Below are 21,062 nucleotides of genomic sequence, written 5' to 3'. Positions count from 1 at the left end.
TGATCTGTTTCGTGCGACTTCTCATTTTCAAAAGTAGATGCAATGGGCGCTGAAACGGACTCAGTGGTCGTCTCCTCATGTTTATTGACTCTGTAAGTTTGGTATCTGAAGATTTTGGACTCTAGGAAATAACATGAATCCAAGATGAAAGTGGCTTTGGGCAGACCCAATGCCAGGAGTAGGCGCTGCAGGCAGGAGTTACACATTGATATATTTATATCCCCAGCCGCAGGTCTTGTCGCTTTATAACTCGAGTGATGGAGGTGAGTGTTCCTGGTCCAGGGTGGCGCTGGTCAGTCCAATGATGGAGGATCATCTGGGACATTGAGGTGCTCCCAGGGACCAGGTCCCTGCCTGGTGAATGCTGCCTGACCACACTGTGGAGAAGGTAACCTACAGCAGTGGTATGTGAAGAGTATGGCAACTCTCATATAGAGACGTTTGCACTGCCAGGGACCTTTCTCCAGCAATCACCAGAGAAGCTGGGAGAGCTTCTGCCCTTTTCCACTGATGCCTCTTTTCATCCGGGGGTCCTAATCTCAGACAGATTTTGAACACACAATTTGCATTTCTCATTGATGAATGTGTTGGTGTGGGCATTGGCAATGCATTCTTTAAAGTGTTTTTGCTGTATAAATTGATCACCTCTGATCTGTGTTTTTTCCCTTTTTTTCAGTAAAATCTGGAAACGGCCCTCCGCAAGCCCAGGCAGGTAATTATACGCTGACTTCTGCTGTGCACACAGCATGGGGTAGGGTTGTTGAAAGGTATTGTGGCACTTGAGCAAGATGCATTTTGTGTGACTCCCCCTCCCCTTACCTTTTTGTCTCCCATGTGGCTACGTCTCTGTTCACCGGGTTCAGGAATGGTGCCCCAGCACGTGGCACTGTTGGCAGCCATCTGCCTGACCTGTGTCTAGAGACACCCAGGGTCAGACTGGGAGAAAAACTTGGCCCCGGGCACAAACATAAATGTGGCCCCTATTAGGGAATCAGATAGCTAAAAAGTGACTCACATTTGCAAACCAGGGCATTTTTCAACTTGCACAGACAAGACAGAGTAGGTGTTTAGCAAGGTATGGGAATCTACTTGACACTTTTTTCCAACAGAAAGGTAAGAGTCGTCTGCCGCCATCTCCTTCTCACTCCCCGCTGTTCTCTGACACATTTCAAGTGCAGACGAGAAACATTACTGGGACACTTGTACCAGAATATTAAAATATTCACACACATAAAGTAACAAAGCACCGTGTGATTCTCCCCCATGGAATGGTAGGGAGTTGTAAAGATGGCGGCTGCTGAGTACCCTGTGTAAACTGTATTGATCCTAGTAAGATGCCTCAGTGGGTTAATGCGTTTGTTGCTTGTGTAACTTGCCGATCACAGGTTTAATGCTTGGTAAGATAGCTGGGTGTCCTATGCACCTGCAGCAAACCTGTGCACGAACCGATAAGACGTGTGTTTGAATCTTTGCAGGTTTTCACTCAATTGTTCGTTCTTCTAAGGTGACACATTGGCTACCATTGAGTTGAGTAATAATTAACATCTATTATTTAAGTTGTAAAAACAATTCCGTTTCTATTGTGTTGGGTACAGGGCCATTATTAGTAACATTTAACACATCCGCACGCATAAGTACAATACATTGGATATATTGTTTACAGAAAGGGTGTGTTATTTTTCCCTCTACAATATTAAACACAGGAAATAATATCTGTTCTTGTCCCTCATTTTTCTAATATCGTCACAATTATTTTCTTTGCTTTTCCTCTTGTCTTCCTTCATCTTTGTTTTAAGCTTTAGAGAGTAAAAAAAAAAACTCCTATCTGGCTTCAAACCTTGGCCAGCTTCTGAGGCGGTTCGACAGGGAGCAGCTTTATTTCCGCCGATGGCGGTTGAGTCTAGAGACAAGTTGTGCCAGTGTCCACCTGTGCTCCCTTTGACGTCGACATTGCCTCCCATCTAGGACAATTGAACAAAAGGAATGGCTGATTGTCCTTGAAGTGAGGCCCTTGTTGGAATGGGCGGGGCACTGTCAAAAAGAACCTCCAGTCTCCCCAACCTCTGCAGGATATAGCTCAACCCACACTAATATGCACAGATCTGCAGAGCTTCAGTCACAGTAGGGCAGCGAGCTATGCGTCAGTGTTACAATTCACAGCCGCGTACTGCCACCTGATGGTAATGTAAGGGTACTACATGTTAACATGTTCATGCAAAGCATAAAGGTAGCACAACATACTGTTAATTCTTAGTTCCACTAATGTGTTACATCAGGGTTAGTACTGTGATGAAATGATTAGTAGTAATAGGACCTAAGACCCGTGTGATCCCATTTCCTACCAGCTATGTGCTGTAAAATACCACTGGCTTTTTGTCGGTGGTAACGGTTATGGTCTTTCTGTGCTTTATATATTTTATTATATCTATGTATTTATTTAATTCTTTGTTAGGCACTCACCCAAAAAAAACGTCTCTTGGTGCCAGGAATCTAATATAGATACAGTTCTTAACGCGGTGCTGGGCCCGCTGCTGAGTTTTACCTTTAGGCGGAGACCTCGAGGGCTGCAGTGTTTCCAGAGCCTGTAAACCCCATCAGTGTGGGCTTGAGTTTGATTACCTTTGGGACAGATCTCCAGATCCCAGGGCCCAGCACAGAAAACCTGCGAGCTCCTGCGATCTACTGGGGTCCTTTAAGAGTATCCTACTGTCTCTTTAAAGGTGGTTCTTTTTATTGTAGCCTATTAAGGCTGGTAAGCACTTCCCTGAGCCTATGTGTGTTCTCAGCCTCATGCTTTGGACAGGTGTCAGGTAAAGCCCTTAGTATGTTGTATGCATCTTCGAGTGTGAGGGTAAGTGCTTTCACAATGTTTGTGTGTGTATGGTCGAGGTAAGACAGAGTTTGTTTGAACAACCAAGGCCCTACCAGCCCTTCACAGGCAGCAGCCTCTCAGAATGTCTTCATATCTCACTGGAGGTGAAGACCCCTCTGAGAGGGTCCTTATCCATTCACAGAGAGGATCTTAAAATAGTGGGTCAGCCAGCAGGTTCATGGGAGGGTTGAGCCAGCTCGAAGAGACAGAGCACCAGTCGAGGCATGGCAGTCACGCAAACCATGACAGTGAAAATAAAATACCCTTTCAAACTCAACTTTTTTATTTTGTAACACTCGTTAATGTTTAAATTGATTAAATTAGATGTTATTTATGTACTGGGTGATATGTATTAAATGTAATAGTTTCTAAACTTGAACTTTAAAGATTTAAGATTCTGTCTCCCTGAAACCCGTGGCGACATTCTCAGCGTAAGTCAAGACAAGTCAGTTTGTCATGACATGTACACTGTATATTGGCAATTAATGTTATATATTTGAATGAATATTGTAGACTGCTAACCCATGTACGAGGGGAGTATTTCTATAGAGCACAGGTTGTACTGAGTTACTTCAAGGCGCTACTACATATGACCGTCAAGGAAAATGAGGCACATTGAGTTAAAGTGATTTGCCCAAGATCACACAATTTCAGCCACTGCAACATATATTTTTCTCTCTCCACTTTAACACTAAAGAACACTAAAGTGTTTTTTTATTGGTGCCTAAGGAGTTAAAGCTCTTCACCATGGCGTTAGAGCGGACTTGCAAAATCCATCACAAGCTAAATAAACAAACATTATGTACCAATATTTGCAGGGAAAAAATGAGCATAATTTCACCACAAAAGAGGCTTATGCAAACTACATGCACTAAGAATGTGCCTGTGCATTGTCCAAAATGCACCATTTGGTATAAGGAAGAGCAGCCTCCTTATATGGTGATGTTAATGACCTGCCCTGAATTTACAAGTGCTTAGTTTGTGGGTCAGGACCGAGGTATTTCTCGGGAAGCCACTGTGGTTAGTGCTGCCCACTGTCCCTCCCAGTGCTGCCAAATGCTATTCCATGTCACCTAACACTGTAAATATGACCTGAACCCATATCTTTTATATATTTTTTAAAGTATTTTGAATAGGTTGTTGGTGAGATGTGCTCAAAGATCTGCAGACAGCGCCACCATGTGGTAGACAGTCATACATTAGTGCTGGTGTTTACAAATAAGCAAACACAAAGAGACGATGGACGGAGCACTGAAACTTTTCAGACACTCGCCCCCAGTCAGTCTTGACCCTGTTACTTATGGGAACAGTCCAGCCTGAACTGCGCAGCCAGGTCTTCTCTGGACCAGAAACAAGCATCCTGGGACTGGTTTTGGGGTAACACGCTTCATCATCCAGGCTAGCTAGACTCCAGTGGCAAAGTGAGCAAGGGACCCACGTCTGGGCATACCCTGCCAACTTAGAGCTAAGAAAGCAAACACAAGGAGATGATGGACGGAGCGCTGAAACTGTTCAGACACTCACCCCCAGTCAAAGATCTGGGTTGAATCCATCAGCGTTCTTCAGCTCACTTTTGCCACCCCAGTTCAGACCCAGCCATATGCAAATCTCCTTGCAAGCTGATGTTTTGGGCCAAAATGTTTCAATTTCCACATTTATATGTAAGCCGAATGTTTGAGGAACAGTCTCTACCATTGGCGAGACCTAGGCCTGTAAGAGTGATGTCACTTGTCTAGTGTTTGATACATAATTCGAGCTAAGGCCAGGGCCGGACTGGCCGTAGTGGGCATTGGGCATTTCCCCGGTGGGCCGCCAGTGTGGGAGACGGTTTTGGGCCCCTGGGGGGGCCGGTTTTGTTACCGGGGACCAGCAATATCGCCCCTCTGTAACAAAAACCCCTCGAAACCAGCCCTAGCAAACAGCACGGCCGCACCCTCACCAACCCCCAGGGGGGGCGGTGGAGCAGTTTGCCAGGGCCGGTTTCAGATCCCAGTCCGGCCTTGGCTAAGGCACAGCTGTAAGAGTCTGTACTGTGTATGGCGGGGATTCTGGGATTTGTGCACTATGTTTACATACCACCCAGGAGGGAAACATGGAAGGAAATGAAATGTAAAGTCCAAGAAAGCTACTATTAACATCGGTAGGCCATGTGAACTACGCCTTCTGAACTAGTATCATACATGGCATTGTAGACAGTTCTTTTTTTGGGGGGGGGAGGGGTGATTATGTTAAAACTTATTTTGGAGAGAGTGAAGTGAATCCCCGTCACCCCCAGGGGAGGTCAGGCTTGCTTTGCCCATCATTCAAGTACTAGAAGATTTCGTGAGTTCGCCTTCACAACATTTGCCAACACTGCGCTTTAATAGGCTCTACTTAACCTCAGTTTTTCTTCAACATTTTTTCCGAGGGGGCGGTGAGGGGGAGAGTCCCTCGCAAGCTTTCTGGAGGATTTCTGGCTGACTGGCTTCATCCACTCTCTGGCTGCAGTTCAGGACAGATATTTATACCCTGCCACTTTAAAAGGCCCCCCAGCTGCCACTGGGGTCTTGGCAAGGGGGTCCAGTCCGCCTGAACCCCCGTTCATGGGAAGTTTTAGCACGCACTGAAAATACTTGCTGGAAAACATTGACCTCTAGTGGAATGTGCCACAATTGCAGTTTGTCACTTTCATTATTACTTTCTCTAGGAACAGCTTTTTGCCATATCTTATTCGGACATGGCAAAATATATCTTTCTTTGCAGCAAAGCACTGTGGGAAATTTTTTGCAGTGAAGGAGAACGGTTTGTGTGAAATGTTTTGTTTGGCGGAGGCTTTTGCTGGGGTTAGTTTTGGCTTCTGACTTGAGACCCAGTCCCCAGAGGGTGCAGGGACCTAATTTCTTGTTTTGAAGGGCCAGCGAGGCTGTCTTCTGTCCAGATCCTGACATTTTATGGTGATCTCTCCTGGCACAGCGCCTGGATACCCTCACAGGTGATTAGTTGTGCTTTATAATGCTGCCTTGATTGACTGATTATGGAAGGAGCTGGGGACCACACTGATCTCTGGTGGTGTAGCTCCCCGTGAAGTAGATCTGTGTGTCATCCGCATACATGTGGCATTTGAGCTTGGTTTGATCAGTGAGTGAGGTGAGTGACCTGAGGTAGATGTTTCGAAGGGTGAAGCATAGCCGTATTTTTCCGACACCTACTGGAGTATATACAATGGTAAACGGTGCTTCTTGTAAAACATCACTTTTGGTTCTTAAAGATGGCAACCAGTGTTTGTTACCTGTTTAAGAGCCACTTATTTTTTTCAGCTTTCTGTATGAATGTATATATGTATGTATGCATATGTACCTCATTTCGGGTGTCACTTAGGAGCAGTCAGGTGTAACAGTTGATGCTACCCTTTTTACCTTTGCTACCCTTGGCAGAGTCTTCTGCTACCCTTGGTCTCACGGATCAGAAAGGCAGCGGAGAGAACAGAAAGTAAACAGGTCTCTGTGAGCTGTATGTACTCCATACGATGACCAGCACCTTCTCGGCCCCACATGTAGCAAAAAGGAGCCTGTTGTGGGACCAAGAAAAAGGACAAGGGACCAACCCTGTGATGTCATCAGAGGTCCAAGGCTGCCCGATTACACTTGCACTGCCCCTTGCTCTTTGGTGAATCCATATTTGTGATGCCAGGCAGCGCCATCTAAGCTACTCAGGACTCCAGGCCAGTGCCAAGTTTGACACTTGGGCAAGTGGCAGCAGGTGTTCACATGGACCGTTGCATTCGTTTGAAGGTGTCCGTCATGAAGGATTTCTAATGTATTTTCACAGGGGCAAAAAAGAAATACAATTATAAACGTGTGTGTGTGTGTGTATGTGTGTGTGCACCTGTGTGTGTGTAAAATTACCAACACGTGTGTGTGTGTATGCGACTTCTTGGGTATCTGTTTGTGTGTCCAAGGGTGCATCTGTGTTTGTGGGAGAGAGAGATGTAGACAAAGTCTTGCTTCTTGACGGTGGTGCTCCACAGACCTGTCCTCATGGCCACTCACCACTAATAGTGCCCCTGCCCCAACCATTAAGTCATTATTAGTCTGTTGGGAAAGCCGGCTTGGTGGCTCTTTCCGGGGAGAGACCAGTGCCCCAAGGTTAGTATTTGCTCCAGGTTTCAGAGTTTCCACCCTCAAAGGGGGGAAAGACAGTGCGACGCAGTGTTTTTGTACCTATTCTCCCATTCTGTGCCATCACTCTCACGTTTCTCTGCCTGGTCCGACGGTCTGGACCCACTTTCTAAAGTATCCAAGGAATTAAAAAACCTTGGAATTACCATGGACTCTAAGTTATCAAGATTGTCCAGGTAGATAAGTTAGCAAGATTGGGCTTCAATGCTATGAAAACTCTGCGACGCATCTTCCCCCACCTCGGATTTCCACACAAGGTCCAGGGTACTCTCTCTCTTGTACTGTCTAAACTCGATTACGCCAATGGCCTCTACCACGGATCATCTTTATCAACTATGAAAAGACTACAACGGATTCAGTACTCTGCTGCCAGGCTACTTCTACATATAAAGCCTCAAGCTCACATCCCTCCTTTCTTGAGGGCCCTAAATTGGTTACCCGTGGCCAGAAGAAACACTTTCAAGCTGCTTTGTATCACTCACAAAGCAATACATGGAACAGGACCACTTTTCATCAGAAAGAAAATCACAAAATACAAGCAACAACCCTCCACTCCAGGTTTGGCACCCCGCATCAAAATAACAGCATACAAGAAGAAAAACATCTTGCTCTGTTCAAGAAGTCAAACTATAGAATTCATTAATGCCAAACATAGGATCCACAGATAGCCATATTATCTTCAGAAGATTACTCAAGAGCTGACTCTTCCCTATATGACCACCATATTCAAAATACAAATGTACAGCAATTTATGCGCAAGACACCAATGGTGCATATATGTCTGTATATTCAGATATGTGCATCTCTTTGTACAAATGCACATATTACTTATGAATAAAAATATGTATACATTCTTATATTTATGATTAAAATGTATATAGGTCTGTACATAAATAACATCTAAGTATTTGACTACATGCTTATGAATGTCTATTTATCGTGACGACTCATATAACAACATATAAATATGATTATACAGAAAGTTTGTTAAATGTTAACTATTAAATATGTTTAGTACTTAAACATTAATACATAAATCAAAATAATTAAATGGTAAAAAAGAAAACACTAATTAACCCCTTCCACGCGGGGGTAATTCCCCCGCGGTGCGGGGGGGGCAGCGGCGGTGGTGCTGTGCTCGTGACAAGCCCAGCTCGTCATGAGGCACAGTGGAGCTGTGCTCATGATGAGCTGAGCTCGTCACGACCCCGCCCACTGATTGATTCTCACACACAGGCAGGGAATCAATCGTGCGTGGGCGGGCCGCGACGGTTATGACGAGACCAGCTCGTCATGAGCACAGCTCCACTGTGCCTCATGACGAGCTGGGCTCGTCATGGGCTCCGAAGCGGGGTATGTGTCTCTATATTTATGTTATACTTACCACAGAAATGAAAATACATATATTTGAAAATAAAGAAAGAAATAATATTATATACATACATGCATACATATATGTATAACTTTATGATTATATCCATATATAAGTAGATCAATACATCAATAACATAAGATGATGAGTGAATGTTTATGGGTTTACTTTCTTATGATAACACACATCTGTCACAATGTGTAAATATGATTATAACAATTGTATCTATAAGTGCTTCACCATTGAAATATTGGGGGACAAATATATATAGAAAACCCGTAATGAATTAAAAAAAAAAATTATTTACAGCAAACAACTGAAAGTGTGAGTTTGTAAATATTTATACGTGCATGTACATATGGGACTTTATCCAGTACAATTTGATATCTCCTGATTTTTTCCATATGCGGATCATGTAAAAATCTCTATGTATGTAGACCTCTTATGTGTAGTCATGTATCTACATATATATACATTTTCATCCCACTGCAGAGAAGACAAACATTTACTAATCTCCCCAAACCTCATCAAATGACTAATCCTAATCCTCTTCCAAAATATCTTCTACCCCCACTCTCGGACTCATCCCAAACCTCTTTTACTACCTCGAACTCCTAAACAACTCTTTCCAAACTCTTCCCCCCTCTATCCAGCCTTTGTCCTGTTCATCCAACGAACAGGCTCTTTGACTTCCCCCAAATGTCTATGAACTCCCAAATAATCCTTCCTAAACTCTTCCCTCCGCTTTCCATCCGCTACTCGCCAAAAGGCGCTTCAACATCTCGTCAGGGGTAGTAAGCGCTATATAAATAATAATAGTAATAATAATTAGAATGAAGCCAAGGTAGGACCTTAGAAGTGAAAAAATTGCTGCTCGCTGGTCTCCACATCATCTGAGGATTACCACCTTTCAATATCAGAAGTTTACAAATTCATTACACGTGATATACATATGTGTAGTTCTACGTTATTTGCCTGGAATGACACAATTGATAGTCAAGTGCCGGGATTGGAGCCCATGCCCCCAGGTTTTCAAGTCTACGGTGGATACTCACTAGACCACACCTCCTCCCCGTCTTTATTGCTGGATTTATACTGCCTGGATTTTGCTCCGGCCTGCAGGTGAGGTCACCCCTTCTATGAGGATGTGCTCATCTCTGAGGGAAGCAGCTCTCTGGAAAGGCCCTTCACAGACACACTTCCTTCTGCAGAACAAAGAACTGGTGGTTTGCATGGCGGACGACTTAATTGATCAATCCGTCTCCCTGGCTGCACGTGCAAGGGCCGCGCCAGGCCTAACGGATCGACTACTTCTGGGGGGAGGGAGGGGGCTGTTAGAGCGAACCACCACTAGCCCAGAAGGGGAAATGGGAGATTAGAGGCAATTTGTTCTATTTGTAGACAACGATTCCTTTGTACTTATGGTTAATCCATACGAAATATATTGTTTAATGATGACTTTGGTGGCATTTGATGAATCTGCATACACCTTTCCTCCAGAATGGCACCTCTCTTGAATCCAATCCTTGGCCCTTCGGGCAGGTTGGTCGAGGGGGAGCGAACTTCTACGGTGCCAAGGGCGCCGCGCCAGGGCTGCTCCATGTTTAGGGCCACAGGGAGCTCTGAGATGAGCTGTGAAGAGAATTGCTGCATTAAATTGCTACAGATGTGGCATAAGAACAGAACATTATCCTGCCTGCTTTTTCCAGATGTGTAATACATCTGTAGGTTTTCTCTTTGCATTCCGTAAAGAACTCAAAGCATGGTTGTTCAACCAATAACAGACCAGCGCCCATTCTGTCCCATCATCAACCGTCCGCAGCGCCGAGACACCCAAGGGTATTTGTGCGCTTAACAAATTGCATAAATAAAATAAATCTGGCTTTAAAAACATAATCGGTCTTCATCTGAGCTGGAATCGTCTGACTGACATGAAGTGCAGGTGACTGCGCAGAGCTGAATATTTTATTCTGTCTGCTTTTTTATGTGGCATGATGTCCAGGGGCTTGAATCTGCAGTCTTCATTTTGGGGAGAGGGCGCAGGGTTGGCACACAGCATCCCAAGTGAGAGTGGCGACTGTATTGAGGCTGAAGTCTCACACTCATGTCTCAAATAATGTGTATGTTTTATTTCCAATCAAAGGTAGGGTCTCAGGTGGCATTAATGTTTGTCTGCCCTGTACCCCATGCTCAGACCTATCTTTAACCCTCATCCCGAACTCTACACTGGCAGAGTCTATATCCTACAGATGGCCATGCCCTGCCCCTGAACCAGGCATTCCTGGCGCCGTGTACAGTCGCTGCTAATGCATTTTTGAAATGTGTGGAACTCTTGGCCTTTATATGAATCTTCAGCAAACATTCCAGAAGTAAAATATTTCCACATAGGTTTGATTTTTGGCAGTTGCTACCAACTTGACATGGGGCATCAGAGCTATCGTGAGGTCCCAAAGATGAATTTTCACTTCAAATTCCTATAGGTGATTATTGGTAAGCGAGGGCACGAAAGCTGTTCTTCCACCAACCGTCGAGAAGACTACGCTCTGCCTCCCTTTCACTTGCTCACACTCCCCGCATCTACTGAAGCAGAAGTGGAGGACGCTCTTTCTCCCACATCGCAGCAAAGACCGGGCACAGCCTCCCACGCACCCCCGGACCATCACCTCACTTCCGGAATTCCGAATGACCCTCAAGACCTGGCTGTTCGAAGAAGCCTCTGGGACCTGTAAGCGCCTGGAAACCCTCTCGGGTGATTAGTGGCGCTTTATAAATCCTGATTGATTGATTGAACCATGGTCCGTCTCCACCAGGTTAGGGAGGTTGTGGCCATTGGCCACACCATATGACCACTTCCACCTAGGCACTGCTTGAAGGGTACATGTGCAGATGCCATTCTATGCAGCCAGTACCCGCTGGATGCAGCCAAAAGCCGTTCCCAGTTGGCAATGGGAGCATGTTAGTGGGAGCAGGCCTTTGCTAAAGAACTCGCCCTGCTTCCGGGCTGGGCATAGCCAGGACTGTGCCCAGTAAGTGCTTTGACAGGAATGCCTGCACATAAGGGCTCACCACGGGCCGTATCATGAGGGGGCGAACAGATGTGTGCCTGTTTTATGCTGCACAGTTTTTAAAGCAGATGCATTTACCATTGAATTTTTCCAGCTAGTGCACGTGCTTCAGACGGCACCGCTCGGAAACAGTGAGCTGTGATTACTTCTCTGTTTCCAAGCAACTCCTCCTCCATGCTAACTAGTTACGCGACCCCCAGCATGCGATAAGAATCTGTAACTCGCTTCCTCCACTGCTCCGTACCACCACCTCTACCCGGACCTTCAAATCCAACCTCAAATCTCTTCTCTTCCAAAGACACTTGCAGAACTAATACACCACTTTTCATGTCCCCCAAGGAAGTTCTTTCATTATTGTAAATGTGTAATCTATGCCTGTACAATCTTCATCCTGTTTTTTGTGTGACTGCCATCTATTGTTTTATTTTACCTTTTCTTGTTTCTCGTCTGTTTCTGTAACGTGTAAATATGTAATATTCTCCTCATGTGACGTACTTGGTTTTATTGTAAAGCGCTCTGACACCTTTGGGTAAAGTCTGCGCTATATAAGAATACATTAAATAAAATAAAAATAAAATAAAGCAGCGCTATCCAGCGCGTGCACTAACTCGGTAAACCTCTGAGTTACACGCATGCACGTTAGAAAACGCAGGCGCTGTGAACCAGACGCACAGACGTGCCCGGCACGAACGCACACCTTCATGATACAGCCCCCCTGCTCAGGTTTGTCCACTGACCTATGAAGCGGGGAGCTACAAGCAGGGCGGCCCTTTAAACACCTGGTCATGGGGCTCATAATATTGGGCACAAGGCACGGCACAGCCACCGGCATATGGCTTTTGTGCAGTACCTGCGGGCCACAATCCCAGTGAACACTTGTAGTGGGGTTACTTGGAACTCTTAAAGTGTGGGATTACAAAACCCAAAAGATCACAGAAAAATCCTACATTAGGAAATGTACTGGTTAGAGACAACCCTAAAAAGCCCAAGGATTGATGAAGGAGTCTTGTCAACTCCATTTTTTTTTGGGGGGGGGGGGCTGTGTTTACTTGTTAGCCCACTATGTGATACTAATGTGTCTTCACATTTTCAATCATACCAGCTAGTTTAGGTGTACGAGTAGGAATCTAATGTGACATGTTTGTGCTGTTATCAATATGATTGATACCTGCTTTGGAAGTAACTCTGCAAAGACCTTGTAACTAAAATTACTAAAACACTGTGCAACAAACACGCCCCCTGGTGGACACTGGTCACAGGCTGCTGCGTGAGCGTCTCTCAAAGGGATGAATGACGCCATGAACCCCCCACTTTAGCAGCTGAAGTGGGGGAGTGAGGGGGAGTTTGTGAGGTTGCCCTGGACCACTGCCTTTCTGTCACAGTAAGATATTTAATTGTTCTTTGTGAACCTCCTCGAATTGACGTTGATTGGAGACTGAAATAACTCAGTTCTGGAGAATGGAATGACTAAACCGAGGGGTGGAGCAAAACGGAGCCACGAAGAGAGAGAAAGAGCAGATACACACATTTTTAGAGAAAAACAGAGGTGAGATGGGCAAATGAAGAGAAAGTGTGAAAGAAAGAGGAAATGAAAGATGGGAGCAGTGTTAGCATGGAAAGAAAGAATCATAAGAAAGAAGGAATGAAGGAGAAAGGAAGGCAGAAGAGAAAAGAAAGATGGGAAGAAGGCAAGGAAGAGGAAAAATGGCGAGAGGGAAAAGCAAAAAAGAAGGCGGGAAGGAAGGAAAAAGTTAATAAAGAAGGAATGTTAGAAAAACAAAGAAGGAACGAAAATCGATAGAAGGAAGAAATTATGGAAAGAACAAAGACCAATATGAAACAGGAAGACAAGGAAATATGAAAAGAAAAATGAGAAGGTGAAGGGAAAGATGTAACGAAAATGAAAAAATAAGATATAAAAAAAGAAACCAAGAAGGAAACAAATATAGAAAGAAAGATAGCAAGACAGGGGGAAAGTTAAAGATAGTTGTAGAGAAAAAGGAAACAAGGGTGGAAATAAGAGTAAAGGTGAGAAAAAGAAGACAGAAGCAAAAGAAGAAATTCTCATAAGGATGGTTGGGGTCACTTGCTTCACTTGCTCGCTTGAGCTCACTTGAACTATATCCCATTTGGGATATAGTCAAACGTGAGGGCAATTTTACTGTTTTGGCTACTCACTGAAAGGGATTTAGATCACTTGATGCACAGACAGTTCTGAGTCAGTCCCTGCCCCTAACCAGTTGTTACATCTGCGACCACCCCTTCCTCTGGGAGGCTATGAGACATACAGTGCATTGAGGCCCTCTACTAGGCTGTTAGCGCTGCAGGTTACGCCGCGCTGATTTCTTGTCCATCTCCTTCCTTTCTAGATGGCTACGGCATCATCAAAGACTGGGTGGAGGTGAAGATGAACTCCACAAACCCCTTGAGTTACAACAACGAGAACGGGGAGTTCAAGGTGACCAAGAAGGGACTGTACTACCTGTACTGTCAGGTGAGTATCTGGACTGTCTGACAGCACCGGGGTGATACCCCCCCGACAGCGCTCGCAACGCCCCAACATCCACCCAGTGGGGATTAGAAAACATCATACCCGAGCCCTTCCTAGTGTCTTGAATCGGGTAATGGGAAATAGTTTGTAACCTGGCGTCCACCATCACATTATGCAGAAATGACCCCTACACACACACACATATATGTTCACTCAACTCCAGTACTAAAATTATTTTATTGATTTAACAACTGACAATGTTCTTTTTGGCTCCGATTATAGTTCAGGCTTCACGTCTATGTATGTCTGTGTGCATGTTTATATATGGTGTTTGTATAGCGCAAATCCTTTTTTAAACATTATTTGTTTATTGCATTTTCACATTATAAAATTAGCCAGAAAATTACACATGTAACATGCATCCTGTTACACACTGGGAAAGCTACGTTTTGCAAGCGAGACCAACATATAATTAATTATTTTAGTTTGTATAAGGATGCCTTATGCCTCTTTATTTGCCCGGGTATTGCATTTAAGGTTTACAGGTTTTCGAAATACTGTCCTTTTATCCCCGCACAAAGTTAAAAAAAATGGGAGTGTTGAACTGCATGCAACGCTATGCGTCAGAACATCAGAGTCTTACAAGTTCAAAAGACTGTTATTAACGTTGAATAAGACATAATATCGGTCTGCCGCTAAAGTTGAATAAGGCAGTCTTGGTCTAATATTAACATTGACTAAGACTCAGTCTTAGTCTATTATTAATGTTGAATTGGTCAGCTATTAAAGCTGAATAAACTTCAATCTTGGTCTGCTAATAAAGTTGAATAAAACTCATTCTTAGTCTGTTATTACAATTGAATTAGACTCAATATTGGTCTGCTATTGAAGTTGAATACAAGTTAGTTTTGGTTTGCTACTAAAGTTGAATAGACCTCAATACTAGTCTGCTAATAAAGTTGAATAAAACTTGCTCTTAGTCTGTTATTACAATTGAATAAGACTCAATCTTGGTCTGCTAATAAAGGTGAATAAAACTCACTCTTGATCTAATAATACAATTGAATAAGGCTCAATGTTGATCTGCTATTAAAGTGGAATATAAGTTAATCTTGCTATTCTATTAAAGCAGAATAAACATCAATCTTGGTCTGCTAATGAAGTTGAATAAAACTCACTGTTAGTCTGTTATTACAATCGAATAAGACTTAATAATGGTCTGCCATTAGAGTGGCATAAAAGTTCATCTTGGTCTGCTATCAAAGTTGAGTAGATTTAGTATTGGTCTGTTGTTTAATTAGAATAAGACTCAGTATTGTTCTGCTACTAAAGTTGAATACGGCAGTTTTGGTCTGCTATTAAAATTGAATAAAACTCAGTATTGTCTGTTTAACATTAAACATGGCTCAATATTAGTCTAATATTAAAGTTGAATAACACTCAGTCTTGCTCTGTTATAAAAGTTGAATAAAAAACTTAGTACTGGTCTACATTGAATGTGATTCTTCTTGGTCGGTTATTGAAGTTGAATGAGGCGCAATATTGGTGTGTTAGTTCAGTTTAATAAAACTCAGTTTTGGTCTGCTAGTAAAGTTGAATAGGGATAAGTCTTACTATGTTATTAAAGTTGAATAACGTTCAGTCTTAGTCTGTTACTATAGTCGGCTAGACTCAATATTGGTCTGCTATTAAAGTGGAATAAGACAATCTTGGTGTGTTACTAACGTTGAGTGCGACTCCGTACCAGTCTGCTTTAAAGATGATTAATGTTGGTCTATTACTAAAGTCGAATTAATATAGGTCTGCTACTACGGTTGAATAAGGCTCTGTCCTAGTGTGCTAATAAAGTTTAATAAGAAGCAGTCTTGGTCTGTTAATAAAGTCGAGTGAGATTCAATTTTGGTCTGCTATTAAAGTTGAATACGACCCAGTCTTGGTCTTATTTTGAAGCTTGAATAAGATTCAGCTCTGGTCTGTTATTAAAGTCAGATAAGTCTCAATATTGGTCTGCTATTAAAGGTCAATAAAACTCTAAATTGAATTAAACTCAGTCTTGGTCTGCTATTAAAGTCGAGTAAGACTCAATATTGGTCTGCAATTAAAGTTAAATAAGATTCAGTCTTGGTCTGGTACGACTCAATATGACTCTGCTTTAGAGAGGATTAATGCTGGTCTGTTACCAAAACCAATGAATATTGGTCTACTACTGTAGTTGAATAAGACCCAGTCTTGGTCTTTTATTGAAGCTTGAATAAGATTCAGTCTTGGTCAGTTATTGAAGTTGATTAAGACTCAATATTGGTCTGCTCTTAAACTTGAATAATACCCACGCACTGCTCTCATCTGGCTGGAAGAAGAAGCAACTGGGCTGATAGTGAGTAAGTCTAAGACTGTAGAAGGCCTTGTGCATACACACACCTGATTGATTCTTCAAAGTATACTGGGTATAGCTTGGTACTAAATGGCCAATTTTTGGGTTTGGCTTGTGATTTGACACCGAGACAGGTTTTTTCCCCTTGCTCATTCCTAGTCACTACTTCCTACATGAGAGCTCCTCGTTGTGACAGAGCAGATATAGGCAGTCAGAGAGAAGATGACTTCTAGATAACCCTATAAAGGCAGTCTTGAGACAGACCCAGAGTATGCACCCTTAAAAGGATAGTTAAGCTCCTGTTACAAGGGGTAGTAACACAACTAGGAGACTGAGACGTTGTCTACACAGTCATCTTGAAATATAAGAGTAGGCATGTTTCAACCCCACTAATAATCCAACAAAGGGACCCATAAATGCAACAGACCATGCGGGACTGATGGAAAGGCGTAAGTAGTTCAACATAAAGGATCCTGCCCATTAAAGCACTTCAATAAATCAACCAGTAGATTTGTAGAACGCTTCTTGTCACCCATGAGGGTATCGAGGCACTGACAAGGTCCAGTTGATTAGCTGAATAGCCAGGCCTTCAGGAACTATAAGAACTCTGGAAGAGATAGGGCCGTCCGAAGATGAAAAGGTATCTCATTCCATGTCTTCGCTGCTAGGCAGGAGAAGGAGCAAACTCCGCATCTGCTACGTCTGATGCAGGGTGACTGTTAGAGAAAGACATGCGGAGCAGAGGTGCCTGGTGAAATGTGAGCAGTTCATGGCCCATCCTGGCCTGACAGAAAAGATTGTTGGGAATATTCACTTTTTAATTTGAATCTTCCAACCTTGAATTAACAACGTAGGTCAGATACAAGGCTAGTTGTATTCCACCTCAGATAGAGATAGATACATTCTTATGAACTTGCAGTGCAGGAGTGTAGCATGAGTCAGCACAGATATGGCACAGCCATCTACTGCTTTGCTCCTCAGTTATAATGAAAGGGAGCTCACCCCCTGGCTTTCAGACAGCCGATTCCATGAGTATATAGAATACCACTTGCAGCTACGGAAGCCCCTTTGCATTGTGACAAAAAACGTAGTGTAAATTAGTTGCTCTGCTGGTGTTGAATTTGGACTCCAGCTGCACTGCAGTGATGAGGCCCAGCACGATTGATCCCGGTCTGAGGTTGCGTGTGTTTCCTTTCAGAAGGAAATGGACCAACGGTTCGGGTTGGACTGTACTTTTGGGAACAGGACCGAGGTAGATTTATTGTGGTTGGTCCTCCTTTGTAGTGGCCCACAGTAATTACGACAGGCTTAGATTAATTCCAGCATTCCATCCGTCATTTTGTTTTTCTCATACAGAATTTTGCAGCGGTTTTGGAATACCAGCTGGGTAGTTTTCACCCAAACAGGTTGGGTTGGGCTGGGATGGTGAGGTAAAAGGGAGCTCCTGCATCACATGGACCAAATCTGTTTACTGTTCTGCATAATTTTCTGTTCAGGTCCGAGAGGAGATCTACCCTATTCGGACCAGTTGAGTGTTCGAATTTGAGGAATTATTGTAGCATTGATCGGATCTAACTTGAACTAAAAGCGACAATATGAAACCTAATTAAAGTTTTCTCTCTCTCTCTCTACCTTCCCACTCCCCTTAGGTACATTTCAATGAAGGGAAGAGCATCTATGTGAAGCTCGACATCTCATTGGATGGAGAGGTGGCGTTTCGCTGTTTAGAGGAGTTTTCCACCACTGCTGCCAGCATCCAGGAAGCCGAAGTGAAGGTCTGCCAAGTCTCTGGCCTGGTCCTACTGCAGCCCAACTCCGCCATTCTCATCAAGACCGTCAAAGATGTCAGCCTCAAAACGGACCGCTATCTCACCTACTTCGGCCTCTTCCAGGTGCACTGAGTCTAGTAGATACGAGGCTCGAGGTCACTGTGCTGCTATTCTTCCTCCTTTCTGACAATGACCAGGGGCGGGGGCTATGGTAAGGCTCCTTTTATCTTCATGCCAGGTGGAGTCTGTGAACCTCTTTCATACACCTCAACTACCAGTTTCTCTCTAGTGACCGGCTGCACATTCCGGATGATGCCCCTCACTGGCCAGCCTATCACATTATCTTCCTCCAGTAAGAACGCAATGGCAGTATAGACCGTATTCTTCTGACTGAAATAACCTCAAAACAGGATGGGCATTTATGAGGTTTTAATAAATTCTGCTGGTTAGAAGGTTCTTATAGCAAAACTGGTGTCTTCTGGAACAAACGTATCCAAACTGCAAATATCTTCTCGGAAGCCAAATATCCCTCTGGCGGGAACCTCTGAAACATGCATGAACACCTAGTACTGTTGTTGATGTGTTTTAATGATGGAATGTTTCAGTCACAAATATGTTCTTGCCTTGGGTGGAATCACACAAAAATATCCAAAGTTCTTGATTGTCGGATTTCAATCTATGAACATTTATTTTGATGCAAAGGAGGAACTTGGACAATTGAAGGAGAGTGGGCTGGCTCTTGCCAAGGAAAAGTCCTTTGGGGACAAAAAAAGGATATTTTTCAGCTAGAAGGACACAACAAAACGTGTGCGATGAATCAGAATTTTATTTTAACACGCATTTTCTATAAAAAAAAGAGTATAACAAGAGCAATATTAGTATATTTGTTTTATAGTAGATGGTCTTATAGCAGTCTCTGGTAAAATGAATGTCCATGTACAAGTCGTTCTTATATTGATGTATTTTACAGCAGATGTCTACAAGTTGACTGTTCCGATAAATGTGATACGATATCCTTTGAGGTGTTAATCACTCTTCCTATCAAATTTTTGTAGGTAAGGAGTGGTAGTGGTACTTTGCTCTTATTAGAGGTGATCTGTGTCTAGACTATTCTTATAGAAGTCCACCAAGTGCAGAATTCATATTCATGTTCAGAGCGGAATGTTTCAGACACCTGGGTGACCTATGTGGAAGATCCAATCCCGGAAATTCATTAAAGGGAATCTTCATTTGTGAACAAGAGGGGAAACTCTAATGACGTGTATTTGCATATATATTGAGTCACCCAAGTGTGGTAGAGGAATGGGCAGTTTGCGTATCCAGACTGTGCACAGATTGTGGTAAGTGGGGACAGGGTTTGCGTGACCTCAAGATTGCAGCTGACCACCATGTTAGACTAGGCTTGTGGACCACACTGGATTTGAACACATTTTTATTATTGAATTTAAATCATTTCAATTGATTTTAAACCCACAAGAAAATTAACAACAAGAAAGGAAAAGAGTTTATAATTAGGTTTCTCAGTGTGAGGGGCTCACTCATGGCAAGGATACACTATACAACAGGCTGATAACAAAACGTATACAGATTTTTCCAGGGATCCGAGCATAATGCTTTGTGATAGGGTCAAGAAAATGTTTGCCTTTTGGTAGTCGAGGGATACTGACCTGGAATCTCCCTTTGACCTGTGTTCTTCAAGCAGGATCATTCCTTGCGGTGAATCCTGTTGGTGGAATGAACTGACGTCCGACGAACATTCAATGGGAGGAATTTTGTTTCAGGAACCTTGATTTCTTTCCATTAAAGAGAAATTAAAAAATGCATTGATCAACTGTCAAAACACTCAGTAAAAAAACTTTAAAACAGTCCATGAGTGAAGTATCCATTTTGTGCCACATCCAACTGTGCTTGTCTTTCACCATTGCTATCATCTCTTTCTGGTTCTGCAAGACTTCCTGGGGTAGTGTTTGAAAATCAGCACAAAGTGTGGTTTTATTGATGCCACAGTGTTAGCAATAATCTTCATTTTTATGTACTCTAGTTTAGCGTGGGGCGTTTTTTATTTAAAGTGTCAAAATATATGCTCTAGCTTGATTTGCATACTCAACCTGCAATCCCAAGGTGCTGCAGAGGCATGGAAAGTGCTGCTTACTCGCTACTTCCTACCAACTGTGCACGCACCTTAGAGTACATACCAGCTCCTAAATCCAGAATGAGCAAATCCGGATAGACACACAAACAGCTGTGTTCCCTGAGTCTCACACGCTCTTCCCTGACCCTTAACATGGCTTCTCTGTAGCCTGAACCACAGCAAAGCAGCTGTATGTCCTGAGATTACCATGACCTTTTCTGAGTCCTGGGTCCCAGCTTGGTCATCTTGTACCTAAAACTACTACCGGGCCTGTTTGTGCCCTGTGTCCTCAGGTCTCTCTTTGTCTGAGCAACCCGGGCCTCTCTGTATCATTAGATACCCAGAATGCTCTATGCATCTCTCTGCCTTGATCCGCAAAATTATCTCTCTCCCTTTAGCCATCCAGGTATCTCTCTGCCCTAGTTGACTCCAGCAAGCCACCTGGGCACGCTGACTCTGAACAGTGATCATCATCATGCAGGTGTGTGCTCCTAAGCCCCTTCTCTGTTACTAGTCATCCTTGAATCCCGGAAATGCCCCTGGCCACCCCCCTTCTGAGACTTCCTAGACTGCCTTTATGTGCTCCCAGATAACCTCCCCTTGCCAGGCCTTCCCGGAACCCTTAGAGTGCTCTCAGGGACTGACTCCATTCGAAGCCGACCCGGAACCCCTAGAGTGCTCCTAGGGACCGTCTCCATTCGAAGCCTTCCCGGAAGCCTTAGAGTGCTCCCAGGGACCGTCTCCATTCAAAGCCGACCCGGAACCCTTAGAGTGCTCCCAGGGACTGACTCCATTTGAAGCCTTCCCAGAACCCATAGAGTGCTCCCACGGACC

General features: G+C 43.7%; 1 protein-coding gene across 2 annotated transcripts in view; it reads left to right on the top strand.

Moving 5' to 3' along the window:
* Positions 1-19,965, top strand: part of TNFSF12 (TNF superfamily member 12) — a 241,304-nt gene extending 221,339 nt beyond the window's left edge. For both annotated transcript variants that reach the window (XM_085637625.1, XM_085637624.1), the window contains exons 4-6: positions 677-712; positions 13,836-13,960; positions 17,978-19,965. In XM_085637625.1, the coding sequence (XP_085493751.1) occupies positions 677-712; positions 13,836-13,960; positions 17,978-18,229 (413 nt within the window). In that variant the 3' untranslated portion in view covers positions 18,230-19,965. The remainder of the gene's footprint in view (positions 1-676; positions 713-13,835; positions 13,961-17,977) is intronic.
* Positions 19,966-21,062: the final 1,097 nt, after the last annotated feature.

This window comes from Triturus cristatus, chromosome 12 (genome assembly GCF_964204655.1).
Source record: "Triturus cristatus chromosome 12, aTriCri1.1, whole genome shotgun sequence".
Taxonomy (NCBI): domain Eukaryota; kingdom Metazoa; phylum Chordata; class Amphibia; order Caudata; family Salamandridae; genus Triturus; species Triturus cristatus.
This window is presented reverse-complemented; position numbering and strand designations above follow the sequence as displayed.